This window comes from Thalassophryne amazonica, chromosome 14 (genome assembly GCF_902500255.1).
Source record: "Thalassophryne amazonica chromosome 14, fThaAma1.1, whole genome shotgun sequence".
NCBI classification, from domain to species: Eukaryota; Metazoa; Chordata; class Actinopteri; order Batrachoidiformes; family Batrachoididae; genus Thalassophryne; species Thalassophryne amazonica.
Genome location: NC_047116.1, coordinates 95369922 through 95385800, shown reverse-complemented (window position 1 = coordinate 95385800; position 15879 = coordinate 95369922). Strand labels below are relative to the sequence as shown.

The window sequence follows — 15879 nt, the reverse complement described above, 5'->3', positions numbered from 1 at the left end:
CTTTGTCTGGTGCTGTGTCTCTTTTCCAGCAAAACATGCCCACAAGGAAAACTTTTTTTCTACTTTTTGTTATTGTTTTTGTTTTATTTATGTCCATTTTTGACAAATGGCTTCCTCCTTGGTCACCAGCCTTTTTGATGCTAGTGATGTTTTGCTCTTTGAAGGCTGCCTGATGACACATTTCTACCTGATGCCTCCAACTCTTTTATCAGAAACATATGAGTGATTCTGGGATTCTGTTGGAACCTTTTGGACCAACGTTTGTTCAACTCTGGATGTTAATTTGGTCTGTATGGTCCCAGTCTTATCTTGAATCTTTTGGAGGTGGCTCCAAACTGAGGAACCCACTCACACACCCCAGTTATGAAACACAACATTACTTCTTCTGGTAGGCCCTCAAAAACATCTACAGGTGCCTCAGTCAGTCATTCAGAAATTTACATCAATTTCTGGAAACTGTTGCCTCACTGAAAATCTAACACAGTGATTAAAAACTACAACTAGTCAGTTACAGTGGGGCCAAAAAATATTTAGTCAGTCCCTGATTGTACAAGTTCTCCTACTTAGAAAGATGAGAGATGGCTGTAATTTTCATTATAGGTACACTTCAACTGTGACAGACAAAATGAAAAAAAAAAAAAAGAAATCCAGAAAATCACATTGTAGGATTTTTAAAGAATTTATTTGTAAATTATGGTGGAAAATAAGTATTTGGTCACCCACAAGCAAGCAAGATTTCTGGCTATCACAGATCTGTAACTTCTTCGTTAAGAAGTTCTTCTGTCCTCCACCTGTTACCTGTATTAATGGCACCTGTTGGAAGTCGTTACCTGTATAAAAGACACCTGTCCACAGCCTCAAACAGTCAAACTCCAAACTCAAACATGGCCAAGACCAAAGAGCTGTCGAAGGACACCAGGAAGAACATTGTAGACCTGCACCAGGCTGAGAAGAGTGAATCTACAATAGACAAGCAGATTGGTGTGAATAAATCAACTGTGGGAGCAATTGTAAGAAAATCGAAGCCACACAAGACCATTGATAATCTCCCTCGATCTGGGACTCCACGCAAGATCTCATCCCGTGGGGTCAAAATGGTCATGAGAACGGTGAACAAAAATCGCAGAACTACACAGAGGGACCTGATGAATGACCTGCAGAGAGGTGGGACCAAAGTAACAAAGGCTACACACTACGCAGAGAGGGACTCAAATCCTGCAGTGCCAGGCGTGTCCCCCTGCTTAAGACAGTACGTGTCCAGGCCCGTCTGAAGTTTGCCAAAGAGCATATGGATGATCCAGAAAAGGATTGGGAGAATATCATGTGGTCAGATGAAACCAAAATAGAACATTTTGGTAAAAACACAACTTGTCGTGTTTGGAGGAAGAAGAATGCTGAGTTGCATCCCAAGAACACCATATCTACTGTGAAGCATGGGGGTGGAAACATCATGCTTTGGGACTGTTTTTCTGCAAAGGGGACAGGACGACTGATCCGTGTTAAGGGAAGAATGAACGTGGCCATGTATCATGAGATTTTATGCCAAAACTTCCTTCCATCAGTGAGAGCATTGAAGATGCAATGTGGCTGGGTCTTCCAGCATGACAATGATCGCAAACACACCGCTCAGCCAGCGAAGGAGTGGCTCCGTAAAAAGCATTTCAAGGTCCTGGAGTGGCCGAGCCAGTCTCCAGACCTCAACCCTATAGAAAATTTGTGGAGGGAGTTGAAAGTCCGTGTTGCTCAGCGACAGCCCCAAAACATCACTGCTCTAGAGGAGATCTGCATGGAGGAATGGACCAAAATACCAGCTACAGTGTGTGCAAACCTGGTGAAGACTTACAGGAAACGTTTGACCTCTGTCATTGCCAACAAAGATTATGTTACAAAGTATTGAGTTGAATTTTTTGTTATTAACCAAATACTTATTTTCCACCATAATTTACAAATAAATTCTTTAAAAATCCTACAGTGTGATTTCCTAGATTTTTTTCCTCATTTTGTCTCTCACAGTTGAAGTGTACCTATGATGAAAATGATATCTTTCTAAGTAGGAGAACTTGTACAATCAGGAGTTGACTAAATACTTTTTGGCCCCACTGTATGTCTAACTTATTTTTGTATATATATATATATATATATATATATATATATACACATACATTTATGTGTAAATAAAGTAGGAATCTTAAAGCACTTACACGTGTTGCTTGACAACATGAAATGTATGCAGTTCTGTCATCACTGCGTGACACAGTTGGACAGTTTGTAACCGACACTACTGTAGCTGTGTGTCATCTTTCAGCCTAAACTGTATTTGTTTGTTTGATTTATTTATTATTACACCGACATTGCATATATCATGCAATAAATGAACGTAAATAAGTAGGTAAGTCCCTTTGGCTTCTCCCTTGTTTCACTTGGGGTCACCACAGCAGACCTGAGCGGGATCTGCATGCTGATTTGACACGAGGGTTATGCTGGATGCCCTTTGTGATGCAGTTCCACATTACATGTGAAATGGGCAGGGGTGGCCTTAAACCAGGAAACTTCTGCACCCTGCCAATAATATTCAGTCGTGTCAGTGATGATCGGTCAGTGGTCCTATGGGGGTTCATAACAATATAACCTGAGCAACATGGGTGCAATAAAAGAATTAACAAAATAATCAGACTAGACAGAAACAAATCACAATCAAAAGAACATTATATGAACACTAAGAGAAAAACAAAAAGTGTAATTGTAAACAAAACTATAGACAACAAAACAAGACTGTAATACTGTGTATACATTCACATGATTACACATAACATGGCTGAAGCCTACTAGCACACGAAGTAGGCATGCCACTTGTGAAAAATCGGAGCTGCCTCAAACGCCTCGTACACCTGTCACAACATTCACGCACACAAGCAGCCGAAAGACAGCGAGTGCCCTGCGTGTGATCATTCACACACGAACATCTAACACCGGTCTCCGGGCACTTCGGGCCAAAGTGTAACACGAGTGTGACGTCACCTAGCAACGCACATGGGTGTAACTGTGTCGTGTCCCCCCCTCCCAACACACACACACACACACACCATGAATCCAACATCCAACATTGTCAGCTGTAGCTGAAGGTCCCGGAATCCAGTTGCTTTGCTCATATTCTTTGCTGTGGACATACGGCACCTGTCAGCTGACCACAGTCTGTCAGCTGGACGTGACCGTGCACGCAAGGTGTCAAATTAAAAACACAGACATCAGACAGATGCAGGACTAACGCATAATAATACATTCATTAAATTAAAATACCAAACAAAGCATCAGCGAGTGAGTCTTTTTGTTCTGTGAGCTGGGAGGTCCAATGTGGGCGTGTCCTCCTGTGATGTGCAGCTGGTCAGCTATCTGTACACGCAAGTCACAGCTCAGGAACACCTGTACTGGCATGTAGGATATTAAGTCGCATAACTATAGCGTGAAGCGAGGATGTCGGCATGCTGTCCTCGCATGGAAATAAATTAAAACACATATTGTTTCAGCTGAAGGCTGCACCAGCGCACTGCAACGCTGCTGAATATTGTGTCATTCAGGAAATCACCCCATGGGACACCCCCACGTTTTGTCTGTTATTACGGTGGTTTTTTCGCCATAATTAAAGGCTTCTTCTTCGTCTACATCATCTATTTTTTTAAAATATGTTTATCTCCTTGTTCATTTTAGGCATTTCACACTCCTGTTGTAGGACCGTGATGGTAGTGCAGTGGTAAAGTTTCTATCTGTTGTTTCTCCATAGCAGCTGCGCGATCTGGTTCCACACGTTCCAGCAGCTCACACTGTGTTTGTGCACATGCATGAGGGTGCATGAAACTGCCGCTGGTGCGTCGCACACACCTGTGCAACTGTGTGTCCCTCACGACAGCAGGTGGAATGTTTTGTGATTCCCTATTTCATGTTTGGTTTGCAGATTTTCTTCCGGTTTCTGCCTCCTTTGTGTTATGTTTGAAGGGGCCCTAAAGTTTGGCCACACTATAATCTAACGTGTATATGTGTATGTATAGTCGACGCACTCACACAAAGAAATGCACATAGTCTCTGTGACTTAACCTTAATTCATTCGTTTACATGAATTATGATCATAAAAAATGGTTTCTTTTGAACAAATAGTTATTTAATTCATCTTTAACTAGAGGTCGTAGGCACTGCATTGAATTTAGTTATAGTTTATATTTGCTTGTTGTCTGTTCTTTGCTTATATACCAGGAGGTCCAAAGGAATGGAAAGGCCAGTATTCCTGCAGGAAGGTGGCCCAGCCTACTGAGTCTAACGTGCCCACGCAGTAGTGGCAGCAGCAGTGAACTGTCAGTTTCCAGCACTTGTAGCGAGTATTCCAGTGGCTCACATACTTGGGCAGAAGGATGTGGTTTCTCCAGGCAGGTGGGTTTTGTTACCTTCCCTTTGTCCTAATTATGGAAGCTGTAAAATGCATTCATTCATTCATTCATTCATTCATCTTCTACCGCTTAGTCCAGTTATGGGTCGCGGAAATGCATTCATTTTATGGAATATTTATTGTGCCAAAATATAAACCAATTAGACAAAAATAAAATAAATATGGGAATATTTTGAAATAATTCATCACAAACCACTTGTTTTTTCCTGGGGAAGCCAACAATGTTTTGGTCCCTAAATGAGCCAACAGTCTGTCATGACGGCTCTTCAGCTTTCAGCTTTAAATGAGACTAGCGTGTTGTCTGTGGGGATCCATGGGCTCTAGATTGGGTCGTGTTTATAAAATAGGTAGCTGACATTTTTCAAGGGTGGTAATAAATTAAGCAAAGTTTCTATAATGATTTTAACTGAAAGTGCAGGAAATTAAAATGAGAAAGTTTTGTGAATAATTGTATTTATTATTTGGCACATTCAGTTGATGTCATGTTTTACAACTGGCAAGGTTGAGATATTTTCTTTGTTCAGAGCTCGTCTGGTTACCAGGGACTGATTCATGGTGACATCAATGTCCACTTTCACTGTTGGTATCAATTATCCCTAATATCTCCAAAAATATTTGTTCTGTCAACTTTCCATTTTTGCTGCATTCATCCTTGACCCAAAATACATAAACATACCAAACAGCAAATGACAGCTCTACCCAGTTTCTCCGTGATCGAAGCCACACACACACACACACACACACACACACACACACACACACACACACACACACACACACACACACACACACACACACACACACACACACACGGGGGCCACCTGGTTTTTAATATACAGATGATGATTTACCACCCCCTGCTGGAATGATGTGTGAGTCCAGAATGATCAATATTCATTGTTCACTCTTTTTACATAATATACCTAATTTCTCCAAAAATATTTGTCCTTACAACTTCTCATTTTCACGATGTTCAGCCTTGAGCAAAAGGCTTGAGCATACAGGGGAGCGCTGAATAATTACCCAGGAAAACAGAAAGGGATATACTAAATTTGACAGTCTGCGTGATGGTGCAGCGACATTGTGCCATTGCTTAGGGCTCTTTCACACATAGTATGAATAAGTACATCTCAGGGCAAATCACGGTGGAACAGTTCGTATGAGCGAACTATGAAAACATCGAGCCGACGGGCAGGCCTGAACAATGCTGCTGCGACGATTTCGTGCACAAGGGATCACAGTGCAGCAGCCGAGCAATGTGTAACCTCATCGCACAGCTGCTGTGAAAACCCACGGGATTTGAACCTGCAATTTACAAAAGCTCTGATTGCCAGTCAGAAACTTTACCACTGAGCTACCATTGCTGTCCTGTAAAAGGTGCGGGAAAATGCCTGACATCAAGAAGGGCATGGATGTATTTAAGAAAAAATAAAACCACACACCATATAAAAACACTGCATTTTATTGAATCCCTCTTATCAAGTGGACAATACAAATATGATCCGTCTGTTCCCCTGTAGATGACCCATGGTCACAGACATACAGTCATGAATAACATGAATGAGAAGCAGGGCGCTGTTATCATGTTCATATCTACTGGCAGCATTTCCAGCCGGCCCCGCACGCGTGCCGCAGGACAGACGCCACATCATGTGGAACAGAGCTCACGTGGGTGACGTGACATTCAGACCACCTGCTTCGTGTTATGATCTGACAGTCCGTTACATCTGGGGTAGCCTGTCAATGTGCGCAGTGTGCGCTCACTCACTGCAGCCCATTGCAAGAGCGATATATATTTTCATGTATGTCCATGTGAGGATAGCAAACAGACACATGCGCATCACAGTGAACAGTTGTTAGTTCATGTCCGTCCAAACACGGTACGTGTTCCCCAGCCGTGATGTCCAGAACCACAGATCTCCACAGCCACTCCTGGGGGCGGCCACACCTCCTGTCAGTTCAGTGCACACACCAGTGTGTCACTGTGTCTGTTTGCAAAGCCACACTCGTAGTGCACTTAGACATACGAGGTCTATTAGAAAAGTATCTGACCTTATTATTTTTTTCAAAAACCATATGGATTTGAATCACGTGTGATTACATCAGACATGCTTGAACCCTCGTGGGCATGCGAGAGTTTTTCACACCTGTCGGTTACGTCATTTGTCTGTGGGCAGTCTTTGAGTGAGGAGTGGCCCATCCTCTCGTCGTTTTTTTCATTGTTTATGAATGGCTCAGAGACTGCTGCTTTGTTTGATAAAAAATTTTTTCAAAACTGTAAGGCACAACTGAGTGGACACCATTCGATAAATTCAGCTGGTTTTCGGTAAAAATTTTAACGGCTGATGAGAGATTTTGGTCTGGTAGTGTCACTTTAAGGACGGCCCACGGCGCCTGACAGCGATCTGCGCTTCGAGGCGGCAGCGTCTCACCGTTTCAAGTTGAAAACTTCCACATTTCAGGCTCTGTTGACCCAGTAAGTCGTCAGAGAACAGAGAACTTTCAGAAGAAGTCGGCATCAGGAGTTTATTCGGACATTCCATTGTTAACGGACATTTTGTAATGAAAGAACGTGTGGGCAGAGTCGCATGTCGGGCCGGACCCGACCGCGGGGGGTCGCGACAGGAAAAACACCTCCATTGGAAACCTTAATGGGCAAGTTGGAACATGCCCAAGCTGTTAAACAATTTCTCAGTTACTCACTTGTTGAAAGCCATCAAAAGCCACCTGAATTTTACAAATGGTTTTCAACACGGAGGTGTTTTTCCTGTCGCGGCGCACACAGATTCGCCGAGTCATCACGGAAACGACTCGGCGAATTTGCGCGCACGTCTTTCATGACAAAATGTCCTTAAACAGTGAAATGTCCGCATAAAGTCCTCATGCCGGCCTCTTCTGAATCTTCTCTGTTCTCTCACGACGTCCTGGGTGAATTAAGCCTTAAATTAGGATGTTTTCAGGTCGAAACAGGCCGACGATGGTGCCTGGAAGCGCTGCAGGACGTCCCGTTCTGTGGGAAGTCCTTACACCGACAGAAACACCCCATAATCTCTCATCAGCCGTTAAACTTTTCACTGAAAACCAGCTTAATTTCTTGAATAGTGTCCACTCGGATATTCCTCACAGGTCCAGAAAAAATAAAAATAAATAAAAATGATAAAGCAACGCGCGCCGTCTCGAGCAGCGTGTGAAACAAAGGAATTCAGCCGAGAGGGCGGGACCACATCTCACTCAAGGCCTGCCCACAGGGAAATGACGTCATCGACACGCGTGAAAAAACTCACGCATGCGCACGAGGGTTCAAGCATGATTGGTGTAATCGCACATCATTCAAATCCATATAGTTTTAAAAAAAAATAAAAGGTTTGGTTTCTTGTCTAATAGACCTCGTATTTCACATCCAGCTGGAAAGTAATCGTCTGCTGACTGTTTTCATGTTAATAGTGTGAATGGACAAAACATTTTCTAAGTAACAAGCGAGCGGTGTTAAATGTGTGTGCGTGTCACCTGGAATTAGGCCGCCACCTGCTGTGAGAGGGCTTGATGGGCTCTCAGCACACACTCTGTCTTTCAGCCACTGGTGTGTGCAAATAGTTGTAGCAACAGGTGAAGTGCGTTGGAAGCATCTGCTTCATGCGCAGTTCGAGCACATTCATACTATGTGTGAAAGGGCCCTTAGGAAGAGCCCTGGACTATTGGTGTTTAAAACCGCAAAAGTACTTTTTATCTGATTACGTCATTAATTGCCAGAATAATCAATAGAATACTCGATTGCTAAAATAATCGATAGCTGCAGCCTTAACACAGTCACACACCCACACACAGGCCACTTGGCTTTTAATATATAGATAATCACTTACAGAAAGGTACTGTGTAAGTTACATTGCATGAATACCTGGAGTGAAGCACAATAAACCTTTTCCACCACTCAAGACAAAAAAAAAAAAAGGAAGACTTGAAAAAAAGGATTCATTTCCAGTTGTACAACCCCTGGCAAAAATTATGGAATCACCGGCCTCGGAGGATGTTCATTCTGTTGTTTAATTTTGTAGAAAAAAAAACAGATCACAGACATGACACAAAACTAAAGTCATTTCAAATGGCAACTTTCTGGCTTTAAGAAACACTATAAGAAATCAAGAAAAAAAGATTGTGGCAGTCAGTAACGGTTACTTTTTTAGACCAAGCAGAGGGAAAAAAATATGGACTCACTCAATTCTGAGGAATAAATTATGGAATCACCCTGTAAATTTCCATCCCCAAAACTAACTCCTGCATCAAATCACATCTGCTCGTTGACATTAACCCTATGTCATGAAATTGACCCTATGTGTCTTTTTGCAAGGAATGTTTTCACAGTTTTTGCTCTATGGCAAGATGCATTATCTTCTTGAAAAATGATTTCATCATCCTTAAACATCAGAAAAGTGTCCAAAATATCAATGTAAACTTGTGCATTTATTGATGATGCAATGACAGCCATCTCCCCAGTGCCTTTACCTGACATGCAGCCCCATATCATCAATGGCTGTGGAAATTTACATGTTCTCTTCAGGCAGTCATCTTTATAAATCTCATTGGAAAGGCACCAAACAAAAGTTCCAGCATCATCACCTTGCCCAATGCAGATTCTAGATTCATCACTGAATATGACTTTCATCCAGTCATCCACAGTCCACGATTGCTTTTCTTTAGCCCATTGTAACCTTGTTTTTTTTCTGTTTAGGTGGTAATGATGGCTTTCGTTTAGCTTTTCTGTATGTAAATCCCATTTCCTTTAGGCGGTTTCTTACAGTTCGGTCACAGACGTTGACTCCAGTTTCCTCCCATTCGTTCCTCATTTGTTTTGTTGTGCATTTTCGATTTTTGAGACATATTGCTTTAAGTTTTCTGTCTTGACGCTTTGATGTCTTCCTTGGTCTACCAGTATGTTTGCCTTTAACAACCTTCCCATGTTGTTTGTATTTGGTCCAGAGTTTAGACACAGCTGACTGTGAACAACCAACATCTTTTGCAACATTGCGTGATGATTTACCCTCTTTTAAGAGTTTGATAATCCTCTCCTTTGTTTCAACTGACATCTCTTGTGTTGGAGCCATGATTCATGTCAGTCCACTTGGTGCAACAGCTCTCCAAGGTGTGATCACTCCTTTTTAGATGCAGACTAACAAGCAGATGTGATTTGATGCAGGTGTTAGTTTTGGGGATGAATATTTACAGGGTGATTCCATAATTTATTCCTCAGAATTGAGTGAGTCCATATTTTTTTCCTCTGCTTGGTCTAAAAAAGTAACCGTTACTGACTGCCACAATCTTTTTTTCTTGATTTCTTATAGTGTTTCTTAAAGCCAGAAAGTTGCCATTTGAAATGACTTTAGTTTTGTGTCATGTCTGTGATCTGCTTTTTTTCTACAAAATTAAACAACTGGATGAACATCCTCCGAGGCCGGTGATTCCATAATTGTTGCCAGGGGTTGTAGTAGTAGGTTGTGGTAGTATTTACAGCTAGAAATGCACTGATGTTGGACTGTTCAAATCATACTGTGCTCATCGGCAATCGACTGTTCAGCCTGGACAGGAAGCCCCACTCAGAGCTTGATTGTCTTTGCCTTTTCCAACAGGTGAATTTATATATATAGAATGGCGAAAATCAAATAAAAATTAAACATATAATCCCAATTAAATATACTTGGGTGATATAAATTCAACATCAAATTCCTTGTGTGTTGGATGGCCAGTCCATGTTTGTCTGTCTGGAACTTGAATTCCCACAGTTCTGCTGTTCTCAGCTATCACTGATGGTGTTCCCCACTTGGATGTGGGTACTTCCAGATTTGGCACAGATGTTGCAGCTTGCACCCTGCCAGTACTCCTGCATACTGGATGCTTGCGGTACTCCTGGACAGTGATGCCGGTAACGCGTTACTTAGTAACACTTTTTTTAGTAACGAGTAATCTAACGCGTTAATCTTTCCAAATCAGTAATCAGATTAAAGTTACTTCTCCATGTCACTGTGCGTTACTATTATTTTTCATTGTGGGTCGATAGCAGCATTAAACTTGGTCTGTGGGCAGGAGGTCGGGGTTCGACTGAACTGCCCACTTTAAGCGAACTGTGAGCTTTTAATCCACGGTTTTTTGCAGCTGCTCGACTCGTCCTCACCTCTTAAAGCGCGGTGATCAGCACACCTGCACTGAACTTTACAAAGACATTTTTATACTTTTTTCCTCCTTTATTTAGAATTCTGAGCTGAGCTGCTCTGTATCTGGTCGTTAAAAACAGCTGATCCTCCGCGAAGCGTCAACAACTAACACTATTTTCCACTCAAATACACCTAAACTCTCTTTCTGAGGACCACATGATGTGAAAACGCAATAAAACTTTCTTACCTGTAAATCTGGTCATGTTTTCTGCATAAATAAATGTTATCCATTCTTTGTGCTCAAACGCCAAAGCAGGGGCGAATCCAGATGGAATGGGGGCGTGGGGCAGGGATGTGCCCCCCTCACAACACCCCTAGATTAAAGGTGCAATTTTGAAGCCGTTTTTTACTGCAACTAATATTGCTTAAAATAATAATAATTTCGACAAGTAAAATGTTTAGAGAGAATTTAAATGTTAGAAAAATGTTAGAATTTAATAGTTACCTTTATAAACAATGTAGGCTCGAAATTGCAAGTTTTACTGTTACAGTGCTGTCAACAGTTAAATATGAGGTCAAGAAAGACGTCTTTATTTTACTTTTTATAAAACAAGTATTTATTTTCATTGAAGTCAAGCAAGGGTGACTGTAAAGTGAGTTTTGGCAAAACAGGTATCATTGTCATGTTGAGGTGGCAGAGGGTTGTTGTCGGCAGCTGGGAAAAGTAACTAAAAAAGTAACTAGTAATCTAACTTAGTTACTTTTACAATTGAGTAATCAGTAAAGTAACTAAGTTACTTTTACAATTGAGTAATCAGTAAAGTAACTAAGTTACTTTTTCAAAGTAACTGTGGCAACACTGCTCCTGGATGCTCCTTGTATCATCTGGGATTATGGATTTGAGATTTATTACACTCCCCCACCCCACATCTTGCTGACTGAATAATCTCAGTTTGCTCGATCTCAAGTTGAACCCTTCATGTGTTTTGAGAATCTGTCTCTTCCTTTGGCCATTTTATTACTACAGCAGGCTTTCTGATTGTACATCATGGCTCCTGTTGACATGTGGGATACTTGCATCACAGCCACATCGCGTTCCTGAGGAACTTGTCTAGTTGTCTTTGTATAGAGTGAAGGGTACTGATTCATAGGTTTTCTTGTAATCACTCCAGGCTATGCTCAGGTTGGTTTGCCTGGTCTTAGAGTGCTGACTGAAAGCTCTGTCAACCAGAAGCTGGCACTTTGATGATCTATTCATGATTGAGATTAGTACCACTTAACCACCGTGTTGTCCTTATTCCAAAATAAATGTCTTTATTCTATTCTTGATTTATTAAAATTTTTTGTCAGAATGAATATTCAGCCTGGGGTCGGTTCAATAATTGTTAAATTAATTTTTGTCTTATACAGTGTGCTACAAGCCGGGAGAAAAGGATGAGCACAGGTTCAGTGTCAGGCAACAATTCAGCAAACGTTGAGCAGACAGACCTGGGATGGAAGGAAGGCCACATTCTGAAAGGCGTGAAACATCTCAGCCCCAAAGACACAACCTCACTTCCAGCTGCGCCACACTGCAAGGACTGTACGAGCTCCAATGAGGGCATCTACTCACTCGGCCTCAAGTGTGGCCAACAGCGATTCACAGCAGAACAAGCCTCCCCGATAAGGAAACCATTTGAGGCAGAGGTCACTACCTTAGACTCTGATGGTGCAGATGATGAATCCTCTAAATTATCAAGTAAGGACTTCAGTGACCATCCAACAAAAGACCTTCTTTGTGTGACGAAAGTAATCATCTTGAGGGATGACATAAGTCCGACTGACAGCAGTTATCAAGAAGACCCCGTAAAACGTGAGGTAACCTCTGGTCATTTTCCTTCGCCTGTCTCAGACAACTTGTTCTTTTTGGATGGCCTATCACTGAAACCTGGTGTCAGCCCAACAGAGAGCCTCACACATGTGGAAGAGTTACAGAATAAAGACTTACTTGAAAAACACAAACTGTCAAGCTTGAAGGCAACTGGCAAAAATGCGAAACAAGAAAGATTCAATGATCGTAAATCCAGGCTGGATCTTGTCAAAAGCCAACAAGGGCAACTCACAATCCAGCAAAGTGACATGGAATCATCATTTCAAAATGCAGCAAGAAGTCTGACATGTGTTGGTGAAGCCCGACAGCGCAGCTCCTCAATGGACATTCCTCACTGCCGACACCAGGGTAGTCACACTAGCAGTGAAAGCAAAGCCTGTATCTCCTCTGAATCTCCTCACAGAAAACCAAAACCTCAGCCATGTGACTCAGCAAGAAAGGCCTTCATTCTGCGAAGCAAGAGTGCAGATGGAGGACCAGAACAACCGAAGCTTGTCCATTCTCCTTTACATCAAAAGCTCACCGTGGTTCAGAGAGCCAAAGGCCAGCCGAGCCCTCCTGGAGCCAGTGTTCTCAGTAAAACTACAAATCTGAACAAAACACACAGTACAAGCAAGGGAGCAATTTCTAAAGTTGGGAAAAGTGAGAAAATTGCTGAACCAATAAATGTAGGATGTGTTGAGAGTGTGCGGCATGGTTCTCCACTTGTTTCACCTGTGAAACGTTCAAAGGTGTTTCAGCCTCCTGGAGTGAGTGGATTTTCAAAAAGCCAGACAAAACCACATTTATCACTGATTACCTATTCCTCAAGCAATGACTCTGAAGAAGAAATCATTTACAACAATTCACCTTCTTCGTCACGCAAGCAGCAGCACCAAGAGCAGCATATTGATGGTTCCTTTTCAGGATTGAGATCTTCACCACTACCACCACAACCCCTACCACCAGCTCGAAACCCTTCCCTTCTGATTAAACCTGGTTGTGACTCCTTACCTTCCAGCAGCAACGACCAACCTCAGTTGAACCAGCTTCCACCACCAGGTCTACAGTTTCAGTCTCAGCACTGTAACACAACAAAAGACAGTCATCATACAAACCCAAAAAATGATGCTGAAGTTAATAAGGTACAAACAAATGTCCCTACCAAGGTGTACCACAGCCAGTTTTCCAGGGTCCCACCGACAACCTCCATCTCATTTCAAGAATCACGAACTTCTGATTCAGTCCAGTTATCAATCAACAGAACTGTCTCCGGCACGGACAAAAGCAGAACCCCTTCCATACTGCCAAATCAGAGCATCTTACAAAGATCCCAACAGAGCATTAGTGAGCCAAAACTTTCTGAAGTCCTGCCTCAGGCATATTCTAATGTTTACTACCCTGGGAATGCAAGTAATCCCCAGAATTCCACCTCAAGAGCTATAAACACAGCATTCCCATCAAATGCTAACTCATATGATGCAATCATCAGGCAGGGAACCCATACCTTCTTAGTTCTCGGAAAGCATGACGTACATGATACAGCCACTACTACACAAGGTGTAAAAACATTTGAGAATTATACATGTGAACCCCAGATGATACATGGAGGTGGTGTGCAAGACAAAGTTCGGCGAAGGATCGAGACCCGCTGTAACTCACTGGATTCTCAGCCCTCAGTCCAGCCTGCTGCACCAGACAGTGGGGTAATGTTAGATTGGGGATTTGATGAAGAAGGATGGCTTTTTAAAAGGTCCGTTTCTGTCTCAACTAGGCCTCCCTTCAGGCCAGTAATGGGCATGAATGGGGCCAAAGCTCGAAGCCAGAGCTTTGGTGCACGTTACATGGACAGACCAAGTTTCAACCGATCTGGAAAGGTCCATACGCAAAACAAAACACACTCAGGAAGTTCTTTGAACTCTCTTGGTGATGTTCTTCCAGGAAGCATGAGTTGCTCCAGTAGCTATCACTGTCCAATGAATCGATCGCTTTTGAATAACTTCTTAATTGAAGAGGGCCTGACGGTACCCCCGCATCTGGGGTCTTCCAGCGAAAGACTTCAAAGTCTTAAACACCAGCGAGAGCAGGCGAGGCGCCTCCAGATCGAGCAACAGTTTTCAAGCGCCTTTGGAGAGCCAGTCTCTGAAGAACCAGAGAGACAAAGCACGATCACCACAATAGAAGAAAAAGTGATGCTCGGCATCGAGGAGAATTTGCACAAGTCTCAGGAACAGGAGAGAATCAGTGAAGTGAAACAAAAATCCAGCACAACTTTGGCAAGTTGGTTTGGTTTTCGTAAGAGTAAGCTTCCTGGTCCAAGTGGCAAAAAGACTGAACCACCGAAAGTAAAAGAGGAGAAGAAAGAACAAAAAATAACATCACTTCTTGGAGGGAAACAGGCAAAGTCGGACAAAAAGAGAGACAGAAAAAAAAACGATGGAAAGGAAAGGTACGTTTAAAGTACTGCTCAGCTCAACATCACACAGCTATGACTAAATGTCAGTTTAGGTTTTTCTCTGAGTCATATCAACTTTGGATAAAAGTCACCTGTTGTAGTATATTATTTAATTTCATATTTACTTAATGCACAATGTACTTTTGGAAATGTTTCATATCTGAGCTATCGGTAATATTCAGTGTTGACTCTGATACTTTAAAACAATGCCTGTGTCAGATTAGTGTTTATACCAAATTTACCAGATATCCTGGACAATTTTTACTGATCACTGCTGATCATTTTATCATTCCTCATAGTCTGAGATGAACTGAGATCACAGTTTGTACAGAATAAAGCTTTGGAGAGCGGTGTGCCGATCACAGAGCTTTCTCTTACCGTGGCCCAGCTCTGTGGAGTATGATCTCCCGACATACGACAGTCGGATACTGTGGAGACTTTTCAATCACGTTTAGACTAATTTGTTTTCCTTGTTTTATCATTAGTTTTATTGTGTTACGATGTGTTTTTATTCTTGTGTTCTTTTATGGTTTTGTGTTTTTATTGCGTTTTTAAAATTTAAATTCAGTTTTCTCTGTTTTTATTATGCTGTGTGAAGCGCCTTGAGGCAATTTCATCGCGAATTGGCGCTATATATATGAATAAATTTGAACTGATTTAGATATTGGAAGATATGTGGTAATACATCAGCTGACGTGCCGAGGGCACGTGGAGTCACTATCAGGGGGTCTCACAACAAATTGTGTTCATTCAGTTCTGCAGGGAGAAGAGAGTCTCATGACGCAGTGCGAGCGTGTATCTCAATACCGTGTCCAGGAATGTCCCTGAATGAAATACAAGGACATGCTGACATCGTAGCTGACCCAATGGTAAATGAAATCATCACTTAATACAACCACTTTCTTATTTTAGACGCATGTTTTCAGCTTTTTGTTTAATTTTTTAGAAGGATGTACTTCAACCCCTAAACATGAGATGCATTGTAATAGCATGCACT

At 42.1% G+C, this 15879-nt stretch overlaps 1 protein-coding gene across 1 annotated transcript in view; it reads left to right on the top strand.

Annotated features, from left to right (window-relative positions):
* LOC117525028 (nck-associated protein 5-like) overlaps positions 1 to 15879 on the top strand; it is a 159039-nt gene that overhangs the window by 113555 nt on the left and 29605 nt on the right. Inside the window, exons 7-9 of the mRNA XM_034186850.1 lie at positions 4246 to 4419; positions 11989 to 14876; positions 15637 to 15751. Of these exons, the coding sequence (XP_034042741.1) occupies positions 4246 to 4419; positions 11989 to 14876; positions 15637 to 15751 (3177 nt within the window). The remainder of the gene's footprint in view (positions 1 to 4245; positions 4420 to 11988; positions 14877 to 15636; positions 15752 to 15879) is intronic.